The 24,369-nt window shown below is 38.5% G+C and overlaps 1 protein-coding gene across 2 annotated transcripts; it reads right to left on the bottom strand.

The window, feature by feature from the left end:
• Nucleotides 1–353: 353 nt before the first annotated feature.
• On the bottom strand, nucleotides 354–23,581 carry COIL (coilin). 2 transcript variants are annotated; one of them, XM_036879791.2, is made up of 7 exons: nucleotides 23,314–23,581; nucleotides 15,284–16,367; nucleotides 15,079–15,165; nucleotides 14,267–14,314; nucleotides 3,594–3,663; nucleotides 1,967–2,055; nucleotides 354–526 (listed from the first exon to the last, which is right to left on the bottom strand). In XM_036879791.2, exons 1-7 carry the CDS (start codon nucleotides 23,556–23,558, stop codon nucleotides 437–439), a joined length of 1,713 nt encoding a protein of 570 aa, XP_036735686.2. In that variant the 5' UTR covers nucleotides 23,559–23,581; the 3' UTR covers nucleotides 354–436. The 2 variants fall into 2 exon arrangements, with proteins under 2 accessions (XP_036735686.2, XP_057357305.1); XM_057501322.1 differs by lacking the exons at nucleotides 354–526; nucleotides 3,594–3,663.
• Between the last annotated feature and the right edge of the window lie 788 nt (nucleotides 23,582–24,369).

The following is a 24,369-nucleotide window of genomic DNA, read 5'->3' as shown; positions in this document are numbered from 1 at the left end:
CCACATTTAGTAGAACAACTCAAATGTTAAAAAATTAGGTCAAATATACATGCTTTCATGTTTAAAATGTTACTTAATAAGACTTACTGAGACAAGATATGCAGCACTTTCTTGCACTTGGTATTATAAACTCCTACTGACGATGGCTACTTGATGGTCAAAAAAATAAAAAAAGAGAAGAAATCATACATATTGGCTTATAACAATGCCTGCAGGGAATGTCATGTTTTAAATTTTGTTACTGAAATTAAACCTGGTTGGGGGGAAGGTCTACAAAAACAACACTTATGTTATTTTAAATCATGAGGTAGATTTTTTTCCTATGCAGTAAAGTGAAGATAACAAAACGCATACACCTTTCAAATCTTTTTTTTTTAAAGTTCAGGTTACAGTCACTTTTACAAACAAGACATTTGTAAACTATGAGGTGGAGAGGTCATACTAAGGCAAGCTCTGAACTTGATGGGTTATTCGGAGAGTCAACAATCAGTCTTGGATCAATCAACTCTCTCCAAAAAACAGTGATCTGAGGAAAAACGCAAAGTATTCAGTTTAGAGACTTCATCTGGAGGTCCTATAGATTTTAGTGACTAAAAAACTTCAGTCAAGAAAATTTCCATTTGCACAGAATGAAGGCCTGGAATAATTTAGGTCCCAGTTAAACTGACTTCAATAAGGGTATGAGAACTTGTTTACCTAGAATGCAACTAAACTTCACATAGAAACTTTACATCTTTGATTTCGAGCAGGAGTTGGGCAGGGTTGGGGGGAAAGGGGGAGGCTATGGGGTAACTAGTTATCAAGAAGCAAGAGAATTTGTCCAATAAGACCCTGTGGACACGTGGCCCACAGATCTCTTTGGAGGCAGATATGGTCCAAAAGGGTTATCACTAGGCTGCTGATGCCCTTTTGTGTAGTTGTGTAGTTCTTACTCTGTGCTGCCTAAAAACAGGCATTTTACCAAGGGAAAGCAAACTCTAACACTTGGCTATATGGATGATGAGGGCCATCTAGTGTTAAAAAGGGTAATTACAGGCTCTACTTCAGGCCTCTGTTCAGTAAAAGGCATAGAAAAGAAAAAGCTTCCACGTTTAATTTTCCGATGTAGTTTCCAGAACACATTTCAACAAAAAAGTGGGGGCTGCATATGTTGCAAATAAAGAATTACAGGAGACTGGGCCAAATCTGATGATCCTACCACAGACCCTAAAAATGTGTCTTTGGAACAAATCCCTAAGTGTGTCATCTATCCTAAAGACTAAGCAAAAATAATACAGTCTGGCTAGGGTTTCTACAGGTTTTTTACACTTCAGGTAAAATGAGAGTTTTAAGACTGAAACTTACAGAATAATATCTAAAACATTTCAACTATAAACACCATAAGAGAAAGCATTTTCTTAAATATAAAGTCTATTTACTTCAATGCTAACATAGCCTAATGAGCCAGCCATTGCCAGCAACTCTGGAAGTCTGGCTGCTTAAAAAAACTCAATAAACGATATACTCCCTAAAATGGCAGTTTAAGGATTTAAGAAAAATCGAGAGACAGAATCATCATTTTATGTCATTCTTCAGATTTTGTTATACATTAAGAATCATGGTAACATCTGGTGGCTAGTAGTGGCTGCAAAGAGACATAATGGAGATTTATTTCCAGGGAGGCTGTTAATGTTCTATTTCTTCATCAGGGTGCTAGTTACATGGATATATTCATTTGAGAAAATCATTCAAGCTATATACACTTATGCATACTTTCTAAATGTATACATCAATAAAAAGTTCTTAAAAATATGCTATTCTCTACTGAAATCCTTAATTAACTATGCTTTTATGCCATTCTGGACTTAAACAAGAGTTTGTTATTTCTGCATCTTCTCACATAGGCTCTGCAATGTCAGCTTCCAGACCACCAGTAACCAGTAGAGAAAGGACGACCAAGCAACCCCAAGAAGAGAAGCGTGCCTACCCTCTTCTCCTGCGTCACAGCGTACTCCACTACCTCAGTGCCATTTTCGTTGTGATACACCAAATCAAATTTCCCAGGTTCTTTCATGGCTGAAAGCAGATGGCAGGGAGGAGAGACAGTAAGTAATTTCCCAGTAGTGAAAATGTTTCTCAACAGGGTATTTACATCATTTGAAAACCACCACAAACTGTCCACTGATGTGGAAGCCGGATATGCACATAAACATACGGAGTGCTCAGTGACAGGAGACCCTTACAAAATCCTGCACCAGCAGAAGGGAGCTTCTTGGCCATTTATCAGAGACAGTCTTTCCTTCTTCAAAAAGAAATTAGCTTCCATAGCATCTTAATATGCTAATGGACAGTGACTGCAATGGGGTGTGAGGGGGACTTGATAATATGGGTGAATGTTGTAACCACAATATTGCTCATGTGAAACCTTCATAAGATTGTATATCAATGATACCTTAATTTAAAAAAACTTTTGTTTGCAATAAAGATTAACATTTATCTCTCACAGAAAAAAAATGAGCTTGATCTACTGTCATTATTAGTACTCCCAGAAAAAAATAACTACAGGACAATACCCAAAAATAATTGATAATGTTTCAACAGGGGAAGGTAATATGAATTCTGCAAAATTCCTATGTCTTGCTCCATCAGAAATTACACATGCTTACTACTTGGTGATACAGTAGCCCTCACCTCGCACATTGGCGTGGACCACAAAAATGACCATGCAAGGTTAAATCATGCAAAGCAATCTTGATAATCAGTGGGGGAAATTATGATTGTCTCACAAACTTTAAAAATTTTTGTTAAAACATTAAAACCTTTACGATTTAGGGAAATGAAAAAACAGTAAAACTAATATTTATATAGTACACAATAATTTAAAACAATAGAAACACTGAGAATTATTCTACTTTTTTGTAAACAACTTACCAAGGGTAGTTTGAACACTGCTAGCCTTCTTGTCATGAGAATGAAATGCTACAGAATGAAAATCTTCCCTATGCCCTCCTGGCAGAATTGTTATATGTCTTTTTAAGTCTAGAACAGCTTTCAATATTTTAATCCTTTGAGCTTTTAATGTCATAAAATAGTTCTGAGAGTTTGTTTCATTTCACAATTTTGTGAAGTTTTTGGCTGATGTCACTTCTGTGACATCTTCGTCCCTTTCTTTACAACCCCTTTCTGCATTTATGCCAAGAAGTTCCGTAAACTGAGTGTCAACATTCCCTTGGTTAGCTATTTCTTCTCTAATTTCACTTAAACATGATTTGGATGTCACTTCCAGTATTATCCCTGTTTCTCTGTTGTGCTTTCATCTTTGTTGACCAATTCCCTATTTCCATTACCCATTTTTGTAAAATGTCACATGGGTTTACCACTGAGACAAGGAGACAGCACAACTACCCACTTTGTTGTGTGTAGGGGGACTGAGTAAACAGATGCAGTGACCAATCATCAAGAGACTCTGAGAGAAGTGATGTGATTGGTCACTGATCATGATGGGCGTCTGTTAATCAGTAGTGATCGGTGGACTGAAGAGCTAGCAGAGTTATTTAGAAACCAATGCAGACATGAGAAGCTTTAATTTCCAAATTGTTTTCTAGAAGACTCACCAGGTAAAGATGAAAGAATTTCTATGTCTACTTGCTGGGTCTCTGAATTATGGCTTAATATTTTTCCTTCCTTTCAAACATAAGAGTCCAAGTTAAAAATCAACATGGTACACACTGTATTGAAAACATATAAAACTAAACATATGCTAAAGCCACTTAATTGTACACTTTAAAAACATTAGAATGAATTTTATGTTATACAAATTTTATCTCAAGAAAAATTAAAAATAAGTCAACTCTCAAAAATGGTTTTTAAAACAGTTTCAAAGAAGGTCTAAAAATATCAGGAAATAAAGTAAGCAAACAGGTTTCCAAGGTAATAACTATGAGGACCAACACCCATTGAATATGTGTTTTAAAAAATCAGTATCATGGGAAGGGAGGGATAAGGGGGAAAAGGGGGAGAAAAGGGGCATTACAATTAGCAGACATAATGTAGGGGAGGGCACGGAGAGGGCTGTACAACACAGAGAAGACAAGTAGTGATTCTATAGCATCTTACTACGCTGATGGACAGTGACTGTAATGGGGTATGTGGGGGGGACTTGATGATGGGGGAAGTCTAGTAACCATAATGTTGCTCACATAATTGTAAATTAATGATACCAAAAAAAAAATTAGTACAATTCCTTGGAAAGTCCATTTCTAACATATATTAAGCAGCTAAAAGTATCCCTACCCTCTAATCAAAAATTTTTTTAAAAATCAGTATCATGGACAAGATTAAAGATGGTGGCATGAGAAGTCAGAGACCTCCTCCTAAAACCACATGTAATATGAAAATATAATTAATACAACTAATCCTCAAAGAGCAACAGGAAAGAAGGCTGCATCAGACTACATACACCTGGAGAAAAGAGCAGACCTCACAGAACAGGGTAATGTACCAAAGCTGTGACCCAGTGGCACCCAAGCCCTTCCCTCACCCCAGCTCACCGGTGGGAGAAAGAGAAAGAGAAACGGAGTGGGGAGGGTGTGGAGGCCTGGAACTGCTGAACAACTAGCCCTGGAGATCTGCTCTGGGAGCATGAACCAACATTGCATGGTGCTCTGGATTTAGTGGGGTTGGAAAGCTAAGACATGCAGAATACCTGGAGAGACAGAGATTCCAGCTGCTTGTGGAAAACAGGGATTCATATCCAGTTGATCTGGGTGGGCAGTCTAAGAGACTTCCTAAAAGTGAGAGGGCTGCTAAAGGGGCAAGGATTGCAGAGAGCTAACTGCTCAGGAGAAAAGACATGTAGACAAAATTGTCTGGGTGCACTCTGCCCAGCAGGTTGGGAGCTTAAATGATCTTCAGGTGCTCCATCCCCCTGGCTGGCTACGCAGCTCCAAGGACTCCCACCATGATATGAAGCCTGCTGTGTCTTCCTGCCAGCTAGCCTGCACCTGGCTCAGGCTTGGAAACAAGCAACCCCTGACCTGGCATCAAGGCAGCCAGAGGGAAGCCCTGCCTATGGAAGCTACAAACACAAAGCATAGAGGCTTACACCTGTGTGTTCAGCTCAGTAGTTCTGGCAGTGGAGACAGGCATAGCAGCTGGGAAGCAGGGAACAGCTCTTTCCTCCCCCCAAGCACTAACACCGTTCCCCTGCGACCCCCAACATCGACCCAGGGGCTGAGCAGCTCAAGGGAATAGTGTTTCTGGGTAGTAGAGGGCACCACAGACAAATTATGAAACGTCAAAGGAACCTCGTTCAAGGCAAAATGATGAATACACCTGAGAAAGATTCAAATGAAATAGACCTCATGAATCTTCCTAAAAGAGATTTCAAAATAAAAATCATTAACATGCTCATGGAGGTACAGAAAAATATTCAAGATCTCACGAATGAATTTAGGATGGAGATCCAATTGTTGAAGAACACAATGGATGGTATTAAAAGCAGATTAGATACAGTGGAGGAGACGATAAATGAAACAGAAATTAGGGAAGAGGAATACAAAGAAGCTGAGGCACAGAAAAAAGGATCTCTAAGAATGAAAGAATACTGAGAGAACTGTGCGACCAATCCAAGCAGAACAATATTTGTATTATGGGGGTACCAGAAGAAGAAGACAGAGAAAAGGAGATAGAATGTATCTCTGAGGAAGTAACTGCTGAAAAATTCCCGAATCTGGGGAAGGAGATAAGTCTCTCAGGCTATGGAGGTACACAGATCTCCCAACACAAGGGACCCAACGAGGATTAACACCAAAACATACAATAATTAAAATGGCAAAGATCAAGGATAAGGACAGACTATTAAAAGCAGCCAGAGAAAGAAATAAGAACATATACAAAGGAAAACCAATCAGATCATCAGACTTCTCAGCAGAAACCTTACATGCCAGAAGGAAGTGGCATGATATATTTAATGCAATGAAGTAGAAGGGCCTCAAACCAAAAATACTTTATCTGGCAACATTATCATTTAAATTTGAAGGAGGGATTAAACAATTTCCAGATAAGCAAAAGCTGAGAGAATTTACCTCCAACAAACCATCTCTACAGCGTATTTTGGAAGAACTGCTATAGATGGAAGTGTTCCTCAGGTTAAATAGCTGTGAACAGAGGTAATAAAAAGGGACAGACAAAGAGTACAGAATATGATACCTAATACATATAAACAATGGAGGAGGAAAAAAAGGAGGGGGGAAAAAAAAAAGAACCTTTAGATTGTGTTTGTAACAGCATATTAAGTGAGTTAATTTAGACTGTTAGATAGTAAGGAAGCTAACCTTGAACCTTTGGTAACCATGAATCTAAAGCCTGCAATGGCAATAAGTACATACCTATCGATAAATACCCTAAATGTAAATGATCTAAATGCACCAATCAAAAGACAGAGAGTCACTGAAGGGATAAAAAACCAAGACCCAACTATATGCTGCCTACAAGAGACTCACTTCAAACCCAAAGACATACACAGACTAAAAATGAAGGTATGAAAAAACGTATTTCATACAACTAATAGGGAGAAAAAAGCAAGTCTGGCAGTACTGGTATCAGAAAAAATAGACTTCAAAACAAAGAAAGCCACAATAGACAAAGAAGGACGTTACATAATAATAAAGGGGTCAATCCAATAAGAGGATATAACCATTATAAATATCTATGCACCCAACAGAGGAGCACCTACATATGTGAAACAAATACTAACAGAATTAAAAGGAGAAATAGAATGTAATGTATTCATTCTAGGAGACTTCAACACTCCACTCACTCTGAAGAACAGATCAACCAGACAGAAAATAAGTATGGAGACAGAGGTATTGAACAACACATTAGAACAGATGGAGGTAACATACATCTACAGAACTCTCCACCCAAAAACAACAGGATACACATTCTTTTCAAGTGCCCACAGAACATTTTCCAGAATAGACCACATATTAGACCACAAAAAGAGCCTCAGTAAATTCAAAAAGACTGAAATTGTACCAACCAACTTCTCAGATCACAAAGGTATAAAACTAGAAATAAATTGTACAAAGAAAATAAAAAGGCTCACAAACACATGGAGGCTTAACAACACGGTCCTAAATAACCAATGAATAAATGACCAAATAAAAACAGAGATCAAGCGATATATGGAGACAAATGACAACAATAATTCAACACCGCAAAATCTGTGGGACACAGCCAAGGCCATGCTAAGAGGAAAGTATACAGCAATCCAGGCCTATTTAAAGAAGGAAGAACAATCCCAAATTAATAGTCTAAATTCACAATTACTGAAACTGGAAAAAGAAGAACAAATGAAGCCAAAAGCCAGCAGAAGGAGGGACATAATAAAGGTCAGAGAAGAAATAAATAAAATTGAGAAAAATAAAACTATAGAAAAAATTAATGAAACCAAGAGCTGGCTCTTCGAGAAAATAAAAGATAAACCGCTAGCCAGACTTATTAAGAAAAAAAGAGAATCTACACACACAAACAGAATCAGAAATGAGAAAGGAAAAATCATGATGGACACCACAGAAATACAAAGAATTATTAGAGAATACTATGAAAATCTATACACTAACAAGCTAGATAACCTAGAAGAAATGGACAACTTTCTAGAAAAATACAACCTTCCAAGATGACCCAGGAAGAAATAGAAAATCTGAACAGACCAATTACCAGCAATGCAATTGAATCGGTAATCAAAAAACTACCCAAGAACAAAATTCCTGGACCAGATGGATTCACTGCTGAATTTTCTCAGACATTTAGAGAAGACATAATACCCATTCTCCTTAAAGTTTTCAAAAGAGAAGAGGGAATACTTCCAAACTCATTCAATGAGGCCAGCATCACTCTAATACCAAAACCAAGCAAACACACCACAAAAAAAGAAAATTACAGATCAATATCCATGATGAACATAGACACAAAAATACTCAACAAAATATTAGCAAACTGAATTCAAAAATACATCAAAAAGATCATCCATCATGACCAAGTAGGATCTATTCCAGGGATGCAAGGATGGTACAACATTCGAAAATCCATCAACATCATCCACCACATGAACAAAAGAAGGACAAAAACTAAATGATCATCTCCATAGAAGCTGAAAAAGCATTTGACAAAATTCAACATCCATTCATGATAAAAACTCTCAACAAAATGGGCATAGAGGGCAAGTACCTCAACATAATAAAGGCCATATATGACAAACCCACAGCCAAAATCATACTTAACAGTGAGAAGCTGAAAGCTTTTCCTCTAAAATCGGGAACAAAACAAGGATGCCCCCTCTCTCTGCTTTTATTCAACATAGTACTGGAGGTCCTAGCCATGGCAATCAGACAACACAAAGAAAAAAAAGGCATCCAGATTGGTAAGGAAGAAGACAAACTATCACTGCTTGCAGATGACATGATGCAGTATGTTAAAAGCCCTAAAGAATCCACTCCAAAACTACTAGAACTAATACCTGAATTCAGCAAAGTTGCAGGATACAAAATTCATACACAGAAATCTGTGGCATTCCTATACACTAATGATAAACTAGCAGAAAGACAAATCGGGAAAACAATTCCATTCACAATAGCATCAAAAAGAATAAAATACCTAGGAATAAACCTAATCAAGGAAGTGAAAGACCTATACACTGAAAATTACAAGACACTCCTAAGAGAAATTAAAGAGGATACTAATAAATGGAAATTCATCCCATGCTCTTGACTAGGAAGAATTAATATGGTCAAAATGGCCATCTTGCCTAAAGCAATCTACAGATTCAATGCAATACCTATCAAAATACCTACAGCATTCTTCAATGAACTAGAGCAAATAGTTCTAAAATTCATATGGAACCACCAAAGACCCCAAATAGCCAAAGCAATTCTGAGAATAAAGCAGGGGGAATTATGCTCCCTGACTTCAAGCTCTACTACGAAGCCACAGCAATCAAGACAATTTGGTACTGGCACAAGAACAGACCCATAGACCAGTGGAAAGGAATAGAGAGCCCAGATATAAACCCAAGCAGATATCATCAATTAATATACGATAAAGGAGCCATAGATATACAATGGGGAAATGACAGCCTCTTCCACAGCTGGTGTTGGCAAAACTGGAGAGCTACATGTAAGAGAATGAAACTGGATCACTGTCTAACCCCATACACAAAAGTAAACTCAAAATGGATCAAAGACCTGAATGTAAGTCATGAAACCATAAAAGTCTTAGAAAAAAACATAGGCAAAAATCTCTTGGACATAAACATGAGCAACTTCTTCATGAACGTATCTCCCCGGGCAAGGGAAACAAAAGCAAAAATGAACAAGTGGGCCTATGTCAAACTAAAAAGCTTCTGAACAGCAAAGGACTCCATTAGTAGAACAAAATGACATCCTACAGTATGGGAGAATATATTCATAAATGACATACCCTATAAGGGGTTGACATCCAAATTATATAAAGAGCTCACACCCCTCAACAAACAAAAAGCAAATAACCCAATTAAAAAATGGGCAGAGGATCTGAACAGACACTTCTTCAAAGAAGAAATACAGATGGCCAACAGGCACATGAAAAGATGCTCCACATCCCTAATCATCAGAGAAATGCAAATTAAAATCACAATGAGATATCACCTCACACCAGTTAGGATGGCCAACATCCAAAAGACAAACAACAACAAATGTTGGCGAGGATGTGGAGAAAGGGGAACCCTTCTACACTGCTGGTGGGAATGTAAATAGGTTCAACCATTGTAGAAAGTAGTATGGAGGTTCCTCAAAAAACTCAAAATAAAAATACCATTTGACCCAGGAATTCCACTTCTAGGAATTTACTCTAAGAATGCAGCAGCCCAGTTTGAAAAAGACATATGCACCCCTATGTTTATCGCAGCACTATTTGCAATAGCCAAGAAATGGAAGCAACCTAAGTGTCCATCAGTAGATGAATGGATAAAGAAGATGTGGTACATATACACAATGGAATATTATTCAGCCATAAGAAGAAAACAAACCCTAACCATTTGCAACAACATGGATGGAGCTAGAGGGTATTATCCTCAGTGAAATAAGCAGGTGGAGAAAGACAAGTATCAAATGATTTCACTCATCTGTGGAGTATAAGAACAAAGCAAAAACTGAAGGAACAAAACAGCAGCAGACTCACAGAACCCAAGAATGGACTAACAGTTACCAAAGGGAAAGGGACTGGGGAGGATGGGTGGGAAGGGAGGGATAAGGGGGAAAAGGGGGGCATTACAATAGGCACACATAATGTAGCGAGGGGGTGGAACACGGGAAAGGCAGTATATACAGAGAAGACAAGTGATGATTCTACAGCATCTTACTACGCTGATGGACAGTTGTAATGGGGTATGTGGAGGGGACTTGATAATAGGGGGAGTCTAGTAACCACAATGTTGTTCAAGTAATTGTACATTAACGATACCAAAAAAAAAAAAAATGGCCATCCTGCCTAAAGCAATCTACAGATTCAATGCAATCCCTATCGAAATACCAACAGCATACTTCAATGAACTGCAACAAGTAGTTCTAAAATTCATATGGAACCACAAAAAACCCCAAATAGCCAAAGCAATCCTGAGAATGAAGAATAAAGCAGTGGGGATCTCACTTTCCAACTTTAAGCTCTACTACAAAGCCACAGTAATCAAGACAATTTGGTTCTGGCACAAGAACAGACCCATAGACCTGTGGAACAGAATAGAGTCCAGATATAAACCCAAGCATACGGTCAATTAATATATGATACAGGAGCCATGGATATACAATGGGGAAATGACAGCCTCTTCAAACTGCTGATGTTGGTAAAACTGGACATCTACATGTAAGAGAATGAAACTGGATTACTGTCTAACTCCATATACAAAAGTAAACTCAAAATGGATCAAAGATCTGAATGTAAGTCATGAAACCATAAAACTCTTAGAAGAAAATATAGGCAAAACTCTCTTGAATGTAAACACGAGCAAGCAACTTCTTCATGAACATATCTCCCTGGGCAAGGGAAACAAAAGCAAAAATGACCAAGTGGTACTATATCAAACTAAAAAGCTTCTGTTCGGCAAAGGACACTATCAGTAGAAAAAAAAGGCATCCTACAGTATGGAAGAATAAATTCATAAATGACACATCTGATATGGGGTTGACATCCAAATTATACAAAGAGCTCATGTACCTGAACAAACAAAAAGCAAATAAGCCAATTAAAAAATGGGCAGAGGAGCTGAACAGACAGTTCTCCAAAGAAGAAATTCAGATGGCCAACAGACACATGAAAAGATGCTCCACATCACTAGTTATGAGAGAAATGCAAATTAAAACCACAATGAGATATCACCTCACACCAGTAAGGATGGCTACCATCCAAAAGACAAACAACAACAAATGTTGGCGAGGTTGTGGAGAAAGGGGAACCCTCCTACACTGCTGGTGGGAATGTAAATTAGTTCAATCATTGTGGAAAGCAATGTGGAGGTTCCTCAAAATGCTCAAAATAGACTTACCATTTGACCCAGGAATTCCACTTCTAGGAATTTACCCTAAGGATGCAGCACTCCAGTTTGAAAAAGACAGATGCACCCCTATGTTTATCACAGCACTATTTACAATAGCCAAGAAATGGAAGCAACCTACGTGTCCATCAGTAGATGAATGGATAAAGAAGATGTGGTACATATACACAATGGAATATTATTCAGCCATAAGAAGAAAACAAATCCTACCATTTGCAACAACATGGATGGAGCTAGAGGGTATTATGCTCAGTGAAATAAGCTAAGCGGAGAAAGACAAATACCAAATGATTTCACTCATCTGTGGAGTATAAGAAAAGAAAAACTAAGGAACAAAACAGCAGCAGAATCACAGAACCCAAGAATGGACTAACAGTTACCAAAGGGAAAGAGACTGGGGAGAATGGGAGGGTAGGAAGGGATAAGGGCCGGGAAGAAGGGGGGTATTATGATTAGCATGTATAATGTGGGGGGTGGGGGGAAAGGGGAAGGCTTTGCAACACAGAGAAGACAAGTAGTGATTCTACAACATCTTACTATGCTGATGGACAGTGACTGTAACGGGGTTTGTTGGAGGGACTTGGGGTAGGGGAGAGCCTAGTAAACATAAAAACATAATGTTCTTCAAAAAAATAAAAATAAATAAATAAATAAATGGGCAGAGGATCTGAACAGACACTTTTCCAAAGAAGAAATTCAGATGGCCAACAGGCACATGAAAAGATGCTTCACATCCCTAATCATCAGAGAAATGCAAATTAAAACCACGAGATACCACCTCACACCAGTTAGGATGGCCAACATCCAAAAGACAAACAACAACAAATGTTGGCAAAGACGTGGAGAAAGGGGAACCCTCCTACACTGCTGGTGGGAATGTAAGCTAGTTCAACCATTGTGGAAAGCAGTATGGAGATTCCTCAAAAAACTGAAAATAGAAATACCACTTGACCCAGGAATTCCACCCCTACGAATTTATGCTAAGAATGCAGGAGCCCAGTTTGAAAAAGACACAGGCACCCTTATGTTTATTGCTGCTCTATTTACAATAGTCAAGAGATGGAAGCAACCTTAGTGTCTATCAGTAGATGAATGGATAAAGAAGATGTTGTACATATACACAACAGAGTATTATTCAGCCATAAGAACAAAACAAATCCTACCATTTGCAATAACATGGATGGAGCTAGAGGGTATTATACTCAGTGAAATAAGTCAGGCAGAGAAAGACAAATACCAAATGATATCCCTCATTTGTGGAGTACAACAATTAAGCAAAACTGAAGGAACAAAACAGCAGGAGACTCACAGAACTCAAGAATGGTCTAACAATTACCACAGGGAAAGGGACTGAGGAGGATGGGTGGGAAGGGAGGTATAAGGGGAAAAAGGGGCATTACAATTAGCACACATAAAGTAGCAGGGGTCACAGGGAAGGCAGTATAGCCCAGAGAAGACAAGCAGTGATTCTATAGTATCTTACTACACTGATGGACAGTGACTGTAATGGGTATGTGGTGGGGACTTGATAATGGGGGGAACCTAGTAACCACAATGTTGTTCATATAAGTGTATATTAATAATACCAAAAAAATTAGTATCATCAATACTCACAATTTGCAGAGGCTGTGGAATATAACAATTCTATATTTCCATTTCCTCATATATCACATAATTAAATGAGTTATCTATGACAAGGTGATAAGACATCTTGGTTTACCCAAGACTGATCTGTTTACATTTCCTTCCAGTATAATTTTTAATATAATATTAATCCTTTTCACTGATTTAGATAATTTAGATGATAAATTATAAGGTTACCTCTATTAAGGAGTTAAGATGATGAAAAATATGTTAAAACACCAATTACCAGAACTAACCTACCAAATCCCTTCATGAACAGATTTTTCTTCTAGCATGCTTTTGAGGAAAGGTTCTTACCAAGATTTTAAAAGCCTTCTTAAGTATCAGCTCATAATCAAATCTTCTTTGTATTTTTTATTACTATGTTAAAATTCCCAATTGTCACTTTAAAATGAACTTACATTCTGTATATTACACCGAAACAAGAAAGTATGCATTTTACTGAGATTTTCAACAAAATTTTGAATGGGTGAAAAAGGGAAGGAAACACATAATCCCACTGACTGAGTCAAGTCTTTACTGAACTGTGATAAATAAAGCTCAGATGCTAATACAAAGTTCCATACAGATATTAAGTGAGTAAATTCCAAAGATAATATTTGTGAATTGCCTTTGGTTAACTGATAATGCAAAAGAAGCCATATTATAGCATAATAACCAGCAGTAACTCAACAATATATGAAATAGATTCCTATGATGAAAATAATCAAGTTTCTTTCTGGGTGAGAGGTACTTATTATGTCCTTTCAAAGTTTAGGCTCACAGGGGACAGGTTACTCCAGTAAGTTTGTGTATCTAAGCTAACTAGAAAAATATTAATAAAAAAATTAAACTCATCATTCTCATTCCATATTCTTTCCAAGTGAAAGGAAAATAACACTGGGAGACTTCACAATGATACTCTTAAAAAGTTTATATTCTTGCAATGCTTTTATGTTCTACTTTATGACACTTAAAAAATTATTTGAAAAACTCTATTACCCATATTAGTATTAAATATGACTTTAGCTTCTTAAATATACTGACACTTAGTTATTTTTAAATAAGTGGCCTTACCTTGTAGTCAGAGACATCAGGAGAATAATCAGATGTTAGTTCCAAAAGCTAAAAAAGAAGAAAAAGCCCACAAATACACAAGCCTTGCGGCTCCTTTCCCCTACCTCTGAAAAAATATGTAGCATTGAGGTGCCCACTCCACCATTCTGGGAGCCCTACTTGTGGTGTAGGGCTTCCAGTGGGAAAGGTATGTTTGGTTTTGAGCAGGGTGTCTTTGGTTTAGGGGAACTTCTTTGATGCTATGTATGTATGTACACCCATTTTTATTGAGCACTTACTATGTTCCAGACACCAAGCTGAGCTATTTTTATTCATTAATTAAACAATTACTGGGTACCTACTATATGCTAGGCAGAGAATAGAGAAGATATGATCTGGGAATAATTTATATATACATACAGCTGACTCTTGAACAATGGATGTTAACCCCCCTGCCCGTGTAGTCAAAAATCCATACATAACTTTTGACTCCCCAAAAACTTAATAGCCTACTGTTGATTAGAAGCCTTACTAATAACATAAGCATACAATTAAGAAATTTTGTATGGTGTATGTATTACACAGTATATTCTTACTGTAAAGTAGGCTAAAAAATATATTTTTTCAAATGTTATAAATCTCCAAAAAATTTTCCATTGTATTTCTTGAAAAATATCTGCATATAAGTGGACCCAGAGTTCAAAACCAATGCTGTTCAAGGATCAACTGTGTGTGTGTGTGTATACACACATATATATTTGCCCTGCTAATGACTAAGTTTGTTTGGATGGAGGATAATCTTTTTTGTTGTAATTGTTGTTTTAAAAATATACCTTAAATGCAATCTTTTCTCCAACTTGAGGAGCAGCTGCTAACAGCGGTAACAGACTGTAGTCCTTTTTGTGTGTCTCAACTGGATTCTGAAAAACAGTATTAGCCATGGGACTTTGTTACTGATGGAAAACATGAACCCATCACATCAACTCCAGACACACCACCATGGAAAAGGGAGGAGGTAGACTCACAATAAATACTTGCCTGAATAATAGTAGATGTGTTTGTTACCATATCGTTTAATTGCTGCTGCTTCTGAAATTCAGCATTTCTATTTAAAGTCGAGGAAAGAGCATGTGCCCGTCCTCGACCTCTCCCCCGCATGCCCCGACCCCTAGCTCCCTTCCAAGAAAGAAGGTTCTCTCCTCTGCCCCAACCTCTTCCCAAACTGGTGGGGAGAGTCACATTGGGAGGACCAGGAGCCTGTCTGCCACCCTTTGAGTCAGAGTACTTCCATCCAGCAGTATTTGGAGGCTGTGATGGCAGCCCTGGGCCTGGGCAGCCTGTGAAGAGGCCTACTGTCTTTCGGAAATCTGCAGCACGCTCTAGGGCGCTCTTTAACGTCAGGCATTGGTCGTCTGATTCTGAACTAGAAGATGATGTTCTGGTTGTCTGGCCCTTGACGGCAGTAGCATTAAAGTCAGTTTTTGTAGCCCCTTTGTTTGCAGTTGTGTTTTTTGTAGAGAGTCCTTCCTTTGATAACTCTGCTGATACTTTCTCTGAGGAATTTCCAACTTCCACAGTGACACTGCTGAGCCCATCACTGGTGGACTCGTGATTAGACTCAGACTCTGAGGAGTAACTGGGACTATCTTTTACATGAACGCCCACACCAACTTTCTTTCTGGCTTTAACAAAGCTGTTTCTAGCAGGGGAACCTTTTGAGGAACTACAGTTCTGGGCTGCCCATTCTTTCACTGTCTGTGATTTAGAAGACTTGGGATTCTTGGTCTGTTTTTTATATCCACATTTCTCCTTTTCCTTGGGTGGTTTTCTTTTGGTCGCTTCTTCACCATCCACTACATTCCATGCAGCTTTGCTTTTCCTCTTGTTTTTTTTCCTTACACTCTGATGTGTGACAGCTTTTGGTTCTGGATCCAACATTGTCTCACTGCTGTTCTCTTGACTCTTCCAATGCTTCTTTGAATTTCTGTAACCTAATTCAGCTTCTTCATCTTCCTCCAACTCAAATGCCCGCTTCTTTGCTTTTCTAGGTAATAAATGAGTACCGTCACCATTACTGACTCCCACAGGATTCTCAGCAACTCTTTGCTCTTCTAATTTAACTCTATCAAAAGAACGACAGAGAGAGAGAGCCAGAATGAGTAATTCACAGGCATGTCTCCAAGATGTAGTTATATGCTATGATGACCATAAACAGTCAGTGCCATTAGTCAATGAAAAAAAATGTCCAACCACTTAAGGCCAAAAGTTTGTAACCAAATGGTCAATATGGCATCATTTATGGTCAACTTTCAAATGAATGATTTGATTGACTACTGTGTTCCAAACATTTTCTACACATTTTCTCTCATCTCAACATCACCATGAAGTACCTTTCATTTGAAAACATCACAAAATCATAGTTCAGACAAGTAACTTGCTCAAGATCCACAGCTAGTAAACGCAGATATGGGATTCAAACCTCAGTGTCTCATTTCAAAGTTCATAATCTTTCCATTATATTATGTTGCCTATCCCAAGCAGTGATAATGCTAAGTATCCATTTTTATTTTTAAATGTGCACTACTCTTGTAATGTCATATTTCATTTTTATTTTGTTTAAACTTAGGAAAATACTGAACAATTTACGTTCTCTGGAGTGGTGACAGCCATCATAAAATTCCATGATATTTTGTGATTATTAATTTTATGTGTCAACCTGATTAGGCCATGGGGTACCCAAATATTTGCTTAAAAATTGTTCTGGGTGTGTCTGTGAGGGTGTTTCTGGATGATACTAACCTTTGAATTGGTAGACTTAGTAAAGCAGGCTGCCTGCCCCACAGCGAATGGGCCTCACCCTGTCCATTGAAGCCTGAATGAAGAAAATGGCTGAACAAAGGAGAATTCCCTCCCTCTGGCTGTCTTTGGGCTGAGACATCGGTCTTTTCCTTCCTTCAGACTTAGACTAGGACTGGAATTTATGTTATCAACTCTCCCGGTTCTCAAGCTTTCGGACTTGGTTTGGAATTATATTACTGGCTCTCCAAGGCCTTCAGGTTGCCAACAGATCTTGAGACCTCTCAGCCTCCATCATCACATGAGTCAGTTCCTTATAATAAACCTCATATCTGTATCTAAAACTACATCTATACATCTATGTCTATACTACATCCTGTTGCTTCTGTTTCTCTAGAGAACCCTGGCTCATACATGTTTCAAACAAAATTATATCAGGAATTTTGGAATTCTGTTCCCCCATAAACTGGCAGCTGGCTATTTCTAATAAGTCCAGACCTATGATGGAAAGCTCAGAGTCTCCCCAATGTCAAGCACAGTGGGTGCATAAAAAAGCTTGCTAAAAAAATGAACAAATGGGACTACATTAAACTAAAAAGCTTCTGTACAGCAAAGGACACTATCAGCAGAACAAAAAGGCATCCCACAGTATGGGAGAATATATTTGTAAACGACATATCCGACAAGGGGGTTAACATCCAAAATATATGAAGAACTCACATACCTCAACACCCAAAAAGCAAATAACCTGATTAAAAAATGGACTAAGGATATAAAGAAGAAATTCAGATGGCTAACAGACACATGAAAAGATGCTCCACATTGCTAATTATCAGGGAAATGTAAATTAAAACCACAATGAGGTATCATATCACTGCACACCAGTTAGGATGGCCAACATCAAAGACTAGGAACAACAAATGCTGGTGAGGATGTGGAGAAAGGGGAACCCTCCTACACTGCTGGTGGGAATGAAAACTATTTCAACCTTCGTGGAAAGCAATATGGAGGTTCCTCAAAAAACTAAAAATAGAAATACCATTCGACCCAGGAATTCCACTCCTTGGAATTTACCCAAAGGAAACAAGATCTTAGATTCAAAAAGACATATGCACCCCTATGTTTACTGCAGCACTACTTACAATAGCCAAGATATGAAAGCAACCTAAGTGTTCATCAATAGTTGAATGGATAAAGAAGATGTGATACATATACACAATGGAATACTATTCAGCCATAAGAAAGAAACAAATCCTACCATTTTCAACAACATGGATGGAGCTAGAGGGTATTATGCTCAGTGAAATAAGTCAGGCAGAGAAAGACAAATACCAAATGATTTCCCTCATTTGTGGAGTATAACAATGAAGCAAAACTGAAGGAAAAAAAAGGAGCAGACTCAGACTAGCAGTTACCAAAGGGGAGGGTCGGGAAGGGCAGGTTGGGAGGGAGGGAGGAGATTGTGGGGTAACATGATTGGTGCACATGGTGTGGGGTTGTAATGGGGAAGACAGTGTAGCTCAGAGAAGACAAATAGGGACTCTGACATCTTACTATGCTGATGGACAGTGACTGCAATGGGGGACTCAATAATAAGGGTGAATGTAATAACCACATTGTTTTTCTTGTGAAACCTTCATAAGAGTGTGTATCAATGATACCTTAATTTTAAAAATTAAAAAATTAAAAAGATTTATGCCAGTAATTAGGAAAAAAAAAAGTACAATTAGTGAATAAGAAGATACAAGTACTCTTTCAAAATTTTTAAGGTGTAGTAGCCCTATGGATTTATCTCAATGTGGTAGTCAAAAAAATCCTTAATTATTCTTCAGAATACACAAATACACACATACAAATCAAGGTAAAATAAAAGCAGCCAACAGCACAGTTCAATTAAGAGAAAAATAAACTCTGAAAAATCAGTGGTTTAAATTATAAAAACACATTACCTGTATTCCCAGCTGTGGACCTCGGCACATAGCAGCAAGGAAGTAATTCTTTTTTTTCTTTTTTTTTAGGTTATGAAAGACAAGTTTAATGCATACAACACCTTCATCTCATTTCAGAGATAATTTCTTTAAATGTTTCTATTTGCTTACCTCTGTTACCTCCATTGCTCTAAATAACATGAACACACATTTATTGATTTATTAAATTCAGACAATGTCTACTGACTCTAAAATGAAAAATAAGGATTTAGCTCACCTCCAGGACACCCTTTTTCTTTGCCATATTTCATAGTTTAATTTTAGTTCTTCCACTGATTACATTTTCCAAAATGTTATGACACTTTTCAAACATACATAGAAGTTGAATTTACAGTGAATTGACAGCAATATTCATATCACTTAGATTCTATAATCAGCATTTACTACACTTCTCTTATCACATATCTATCTAATCATCCATGCCTATAACAATCAATCTGTCTTATTTTTTGGTGTGTTTCAAAGTAAGTTGAGACATCAGTATGCTCTACCTCCAAACACATCTGCATATAATTTGATACAGAGTTTAATACTTGTTTATAGTTCTCTTTTTATTTCTCCTTTTGATATTAAATTTACATAAAGTAATTCTTAACTGGCAAGAGCTAGTTCGGCATCCAGTAAACCTAAGAACTATTAGGAAACTTGCAGAATATGGTGCTGGTCCTTGACATTATTGATCAATTTGTTTTTAACTTGTAGCAATGTTATGATTCAAGTTTCCATTCTGAGACAACCAATATTTAGGACCAAACTTTCCATTAAATTTTGAAAATGGTTGCAAGACCCTCTGTTCAGTCATTGTGGTTTATTAAATCACTGGAATGCAGGATGTGCTGCACCCAATATACACAGAACCCTGCCTTAGAAGATCTTGGAACACCATCATGCTTTCAAATGCAACCCTTGGCATCATCTCACCCATTCTGAAGACACTGGACCTGTGGATATTTGGCATGAAGGTATGACCTGTGATTGCTGAAGCCTCACTAGAATCTGCTATTCTAGAAGAGAATAATTTCGGTTTGGAACATACCAAGATTGAGAGACAAATGCCATATGGAGAACAAGAAATGGTTCACCTGGGCCTGCTCTACCTTCCCTTTCAGAGTGTATACATTCCCTGGCAATGTTCTCCATTTCTCTACTTGGATCACAGACAACAAACGTGGCTTTCTTTTTACAAAAAAGATGTGAGTTACCTGTGTGATTAGCGATGACAGAGATTTGATTACAACAAATTTTTAAACAGACTCTCCACTGTTTACACAAACTCTTGGCAGGGCAACTTGAGTGGTATTATCAAAATACATGGTAATTCCTTTAAACCTTCAATTTTACTTCTAGGATGCTATCAAAGAGAAATACAGCCTAAAAAAAAAAAAAGAAATACAGCCTATATGCACACTGAGAACTCCCACCTACTGCCTGCCAAGGCCAAAGTGACTGTCTGGGTTCAAATCCTTTCTCTCACCTCAATTAAATTTTTAAATTATCATTACCTCAGCCTTTTTCATCTGTAAAAATGGGTAGTGATAATGAGTATAGTACTCAAATGAGCTATCATATATTCACAGCAGTGTCAGGCTTAGAACAAGTGCTACCCAAATGTTACCTCTAATTTTTATTAATACAATGAATGATGTCCCCCCAGACTTTACCCAGTGATGATAAAATTAAGATGAGACCATTAAAGTGGGTCCCAATCCTATCTGACTGGTGTCCTGGTAAGAGAGGAAATTTGGACACACAGAGATACCAGGAATGCTTGCATACAGAGGAAAGGTCATGCGAGACACACTGGGAAGGGCGCCATCTACAACCTCAGAAAAAAACAAAATTTGTCAACATCTTAATCGTGGACTCCTGGCCTCCAGAGCTGTGAGAAAGAAATTTCTGTTGTTTCAGTCACCCCATATCTGTGGTATGCTGTTACGGCGACCCTAGCAAACAATTAAAGGGGCTCCAAGCAAATGGGAGCATTTCTTCCTCTCAGGAGAGTTGGGACATCCATCAAGAACCCACTGTCAGCAACTTGGGAGCAGAGAAAATCAGATGCTGGGGGCTGAGAAGAATATGCTATGGGGAAATGGCCATGCCAGCCAGGCATGGAGCTTACCTCTCCAGCTTCTGGGGTCATTTCTCAGGACTCCCACAACCTGACTCCCCCTTTCTCATTACACTTTTGTCAATACTCCCAGCAATCCCAACAGAATCCTTTTGTTCATCAGACTTGTTGCTTTGCCTAGTCAGGCTAGCTTTTGCCTCCACAACTATACTGGAGCATCCAACCTTTCCAACCTCTCCTTCAAAGTACTCCAAAGTTCCCTGGCCATCTGTGTTCCATGGTGACCTCTCCTTTCTCAACCAAATTCTGCGCTTAGCATCGTAACCTGGCATAATTATTCAGTCTGACTGCCTGCATCACACAAGAAGAAAATATACAGAAGCACAAAGCTACTTATTTTGGTCTGCTCCAACAGTATCAGGTACATTTGAGAAAAGAGACTTTTCTTCTGTAGCTCTACGGAAAGTGAGGCAGGGGAAGACAGAATGACTGGCAACATGAAACTGCAAAAACAAAAAAAAATCTTACAATTTCAATTGTTTCCTAAGGTTTACCACTGGAGCCAGCTACAGAAGTATTTCTTTCCATATGCAATTGTGCATTTGACTCATTTAGGAGAAATTCTTCCTGCCAAGTTGCTGTATTTTTTTCTTTTACCAGTTTTCACAGTTTGCTTTTGACATTAACTTCATTATAAAGAGTTACAATCCTCAAGCAATTCATTAACTTAAGTATAACTGCAGTATGCTGACAGCTAGCTAGCCACAAGTTATTAATTCATTGCGCAGGGGACAATTCAGAAAGTAAACTTAAGGGCAGCTAAAAAAAACTAAACTTCATAGGAGAAGCTGCATTCCTCATAATTGCAATATTTAAATAGTCCCTGAACTGCAGAGAGAGGGGAGATTTAGTCACAATGGATGAAAAGGAGAAAGAACTATTTCTGAAATTTGGACTATTTCAAATTGTTATTAGAAGCAGCTAAACATTATTAATAAATCGTAGTATTCCTGATTTTAAGAGACACACACACACTCAAAGATGTAGTAATTGTTCCAAATTACAAGTCCCTAATGTTCTGAAGAAACCTTATGATCTGACATGCTCTAGGGAAAAGAATATTCAACAAAGTGCAAGCAAGAGGAAGTAGTCTGCCAGTTCACAACTCAAATTTATCCACTGTAGCTGGAGCTTTAAAAAGAAGTCCTAAGTATATCAACTATATTTTAATCTAAAAAATAAAGGAAGAGATCTGAAAAATAAAATAAAAAGAAGTCTTGAATAAATCAATCTGAGTCCAAACTGAAGTGATCATATCTTACCATTTTATTGAGACAAATCAACCATACATGGGCAATTCTTATCACACCTGCTCCTCGATACACATCTCGAATCATTTAAAAAATATTTCAAGAGCAAGTGATGGACTCAAACTTGCTTTTGTCGAACTCAAAAATATTTACACCCTTAGATTGGTTATTTTAAGTTTAAAATGGTCACCCTTTACCTGATTTGACAGTGAATTAATTACCTTATATAGTGACATTTCCAACTATATTTTTATATAATTACCATGTGAATTTACTGAATTCACAGAGATAGGGCTCCGGAACAGAGACGCGGATATGACTGGTATCTTGATTAACTGAAGACAGCAGCAAATGAAATACATGAAAATGACCTTGATATGAATAAGACATTTATTGCTGTTATATATAATTGGGCACATGTACTTATACCCCAAGAGATCCCAAACACTTATTTAAGTGAACCACAAAACGCCCATGTGAGACACAGAATGACACCCACCAGAAGTCCCAGGAAATACTGCAGCAGCACTGTTAGAAAAGCTGCACGTTTATGAAGAAAACATGACAGCCCTCTGTTTGCTTGGGTCTCCTGCACCTGACCCTGCAGTGCCTGGCTAAGTGGGCATTTGCTAAATCAAAGCTCAAATAAACACGGGCCCTGCTCACACAAGATCTGGGTTTTTCCACCTTTGGTCCACCAACCACCTGCATCAGAAGCATCCTGGTACCAGATGCTCGCTCCGGTGCAGATTCCTGAGCTCCACAGCCGACTAGACCAATCAGAATCTCCGGGGTTCACTTCTGTGCAGTTTGACATCCCCACCCCATCCCCGCGCCGGCCCCCACGGACCCCGGTTTCCGGAGGCCCGCCGCCCCACCCCGCCCGCGTCCCCGGCCCGCGCGCACCTGAGGCAGTCGTTGTCTCGCACCAGGCGCGCGCTCTCGGTGGGGGGCAAGAGCCCCCCCTCCAAATAGAGGCCCAGGAGGGCCCCAGAACTGAATCCGAAGCGCTGGCGGATGAGACTGATGAGATCCGTGACTACTCGGCATCTGTTCAGGTCGACCAGAAGCCAGAAGGCCGTGCAGTGCGGAGTGGCTGGTGGTGGATAATCAAACTGAAGCCGCAGCCTGACCGTCTCGGAGGCTGCCATTTTGCTCCCCGCTCAGCGGAAGTCGCGAGGCACCAGAGAGCTTCGGAGACGCATGCTCCGCCGGCCCGCCCCCTGGAACCTTTAACGTGTGCCACCTATTGGTAGCAAGTGGCTACTACAGGCTTCGTGAAGGGCAAGAACGCGGAGCGGGGATGGTTCGGTTCTGTTGACAGGGCTAGGGAGAGTATAGTACAGATGCAAGGGCTTCATCCCTTTCCTCCTGAGCGCTGTGTAGGATCGGTAACTGTATGGATAAACAAGCAATTCTCACCAGCGGTCTTCTAAGATACGTGCTCACATACATAAAAGAATGTGAAAAATCAGTAACTCCCAATATACTTAGTTGACAAAATTTTTCATCAAAAGTGGTTGGAAGTGGGGGTGAAGGGACAGACGAAATAGGTGAAGGGGATAAAGAGATACAAATTTCCAATTATAAAATAAGTTACGGGGATGAAATGTACAACTTAGGGATACAGTAAAAAATACTATAATACCTTTGTATGGTGACACAGTACACTTATCATGATGAGCATTTTGTAATATATATTGTCGAACCACTGTTGTATACCTGATATAATATTTAATATTTAATGTCATCTATGCTTTGACAAAAAAATTATCTTTAAAAAAGTCGGAAAAGATGTAATTCCTAGTGTATTGTAAATATCGATATTTTATAATCATTTTTTTAAATGTATCCAGTGGAATATCTTAGTAGTTTAATACCACCACTAGCCATAATATAAAATTAAAAAAAAATAAGCCTCTAGGTAAATAAGTCAGAAATTTTACATCATTAAAATTCCAT

Source organism: Manis pentadactyla, chromosome 4 (genome assembly GCF_030020395.1).
Source record: "Manis pentadactyla isolate mManPen7 chromosome 4, mManPen7.hap1, whole genome shotgun sequence".
NCBI lineage: Eukaryota > Metazoa > Chordata > Mammalia > Pholidota > Manidae > Manis > Manis pentadactyla.
The sequence above is the reverse complement of the archived record's forward strand: the minus strand, read 5'-3'. Positions and strand labels throughout refer to the sequence as shown.

Coding starts and splice junctions, on each gene's coding strand:
- COIL (XM_036879791.2), bottom strand. CDS start 23,558: ATGGCAGCCTCCGAGACGGTCAGGCTGCGGCTTCAGTTTGATTATCCA. Junction 15,166..15,283: donor ACACATCTACTATTATTCAG/GCAAGTATTTAT, acceptor ACTGTTTTTCAG/AATCCAGTTGAGACACACAA. Junction 527..1,966: donor CTGTGACGCAGGAGAAGAGG/GTAGGCACGCTT, acceptor GTTTTTCCTCAG/ATCACTGTTTTTTGGAGAGA.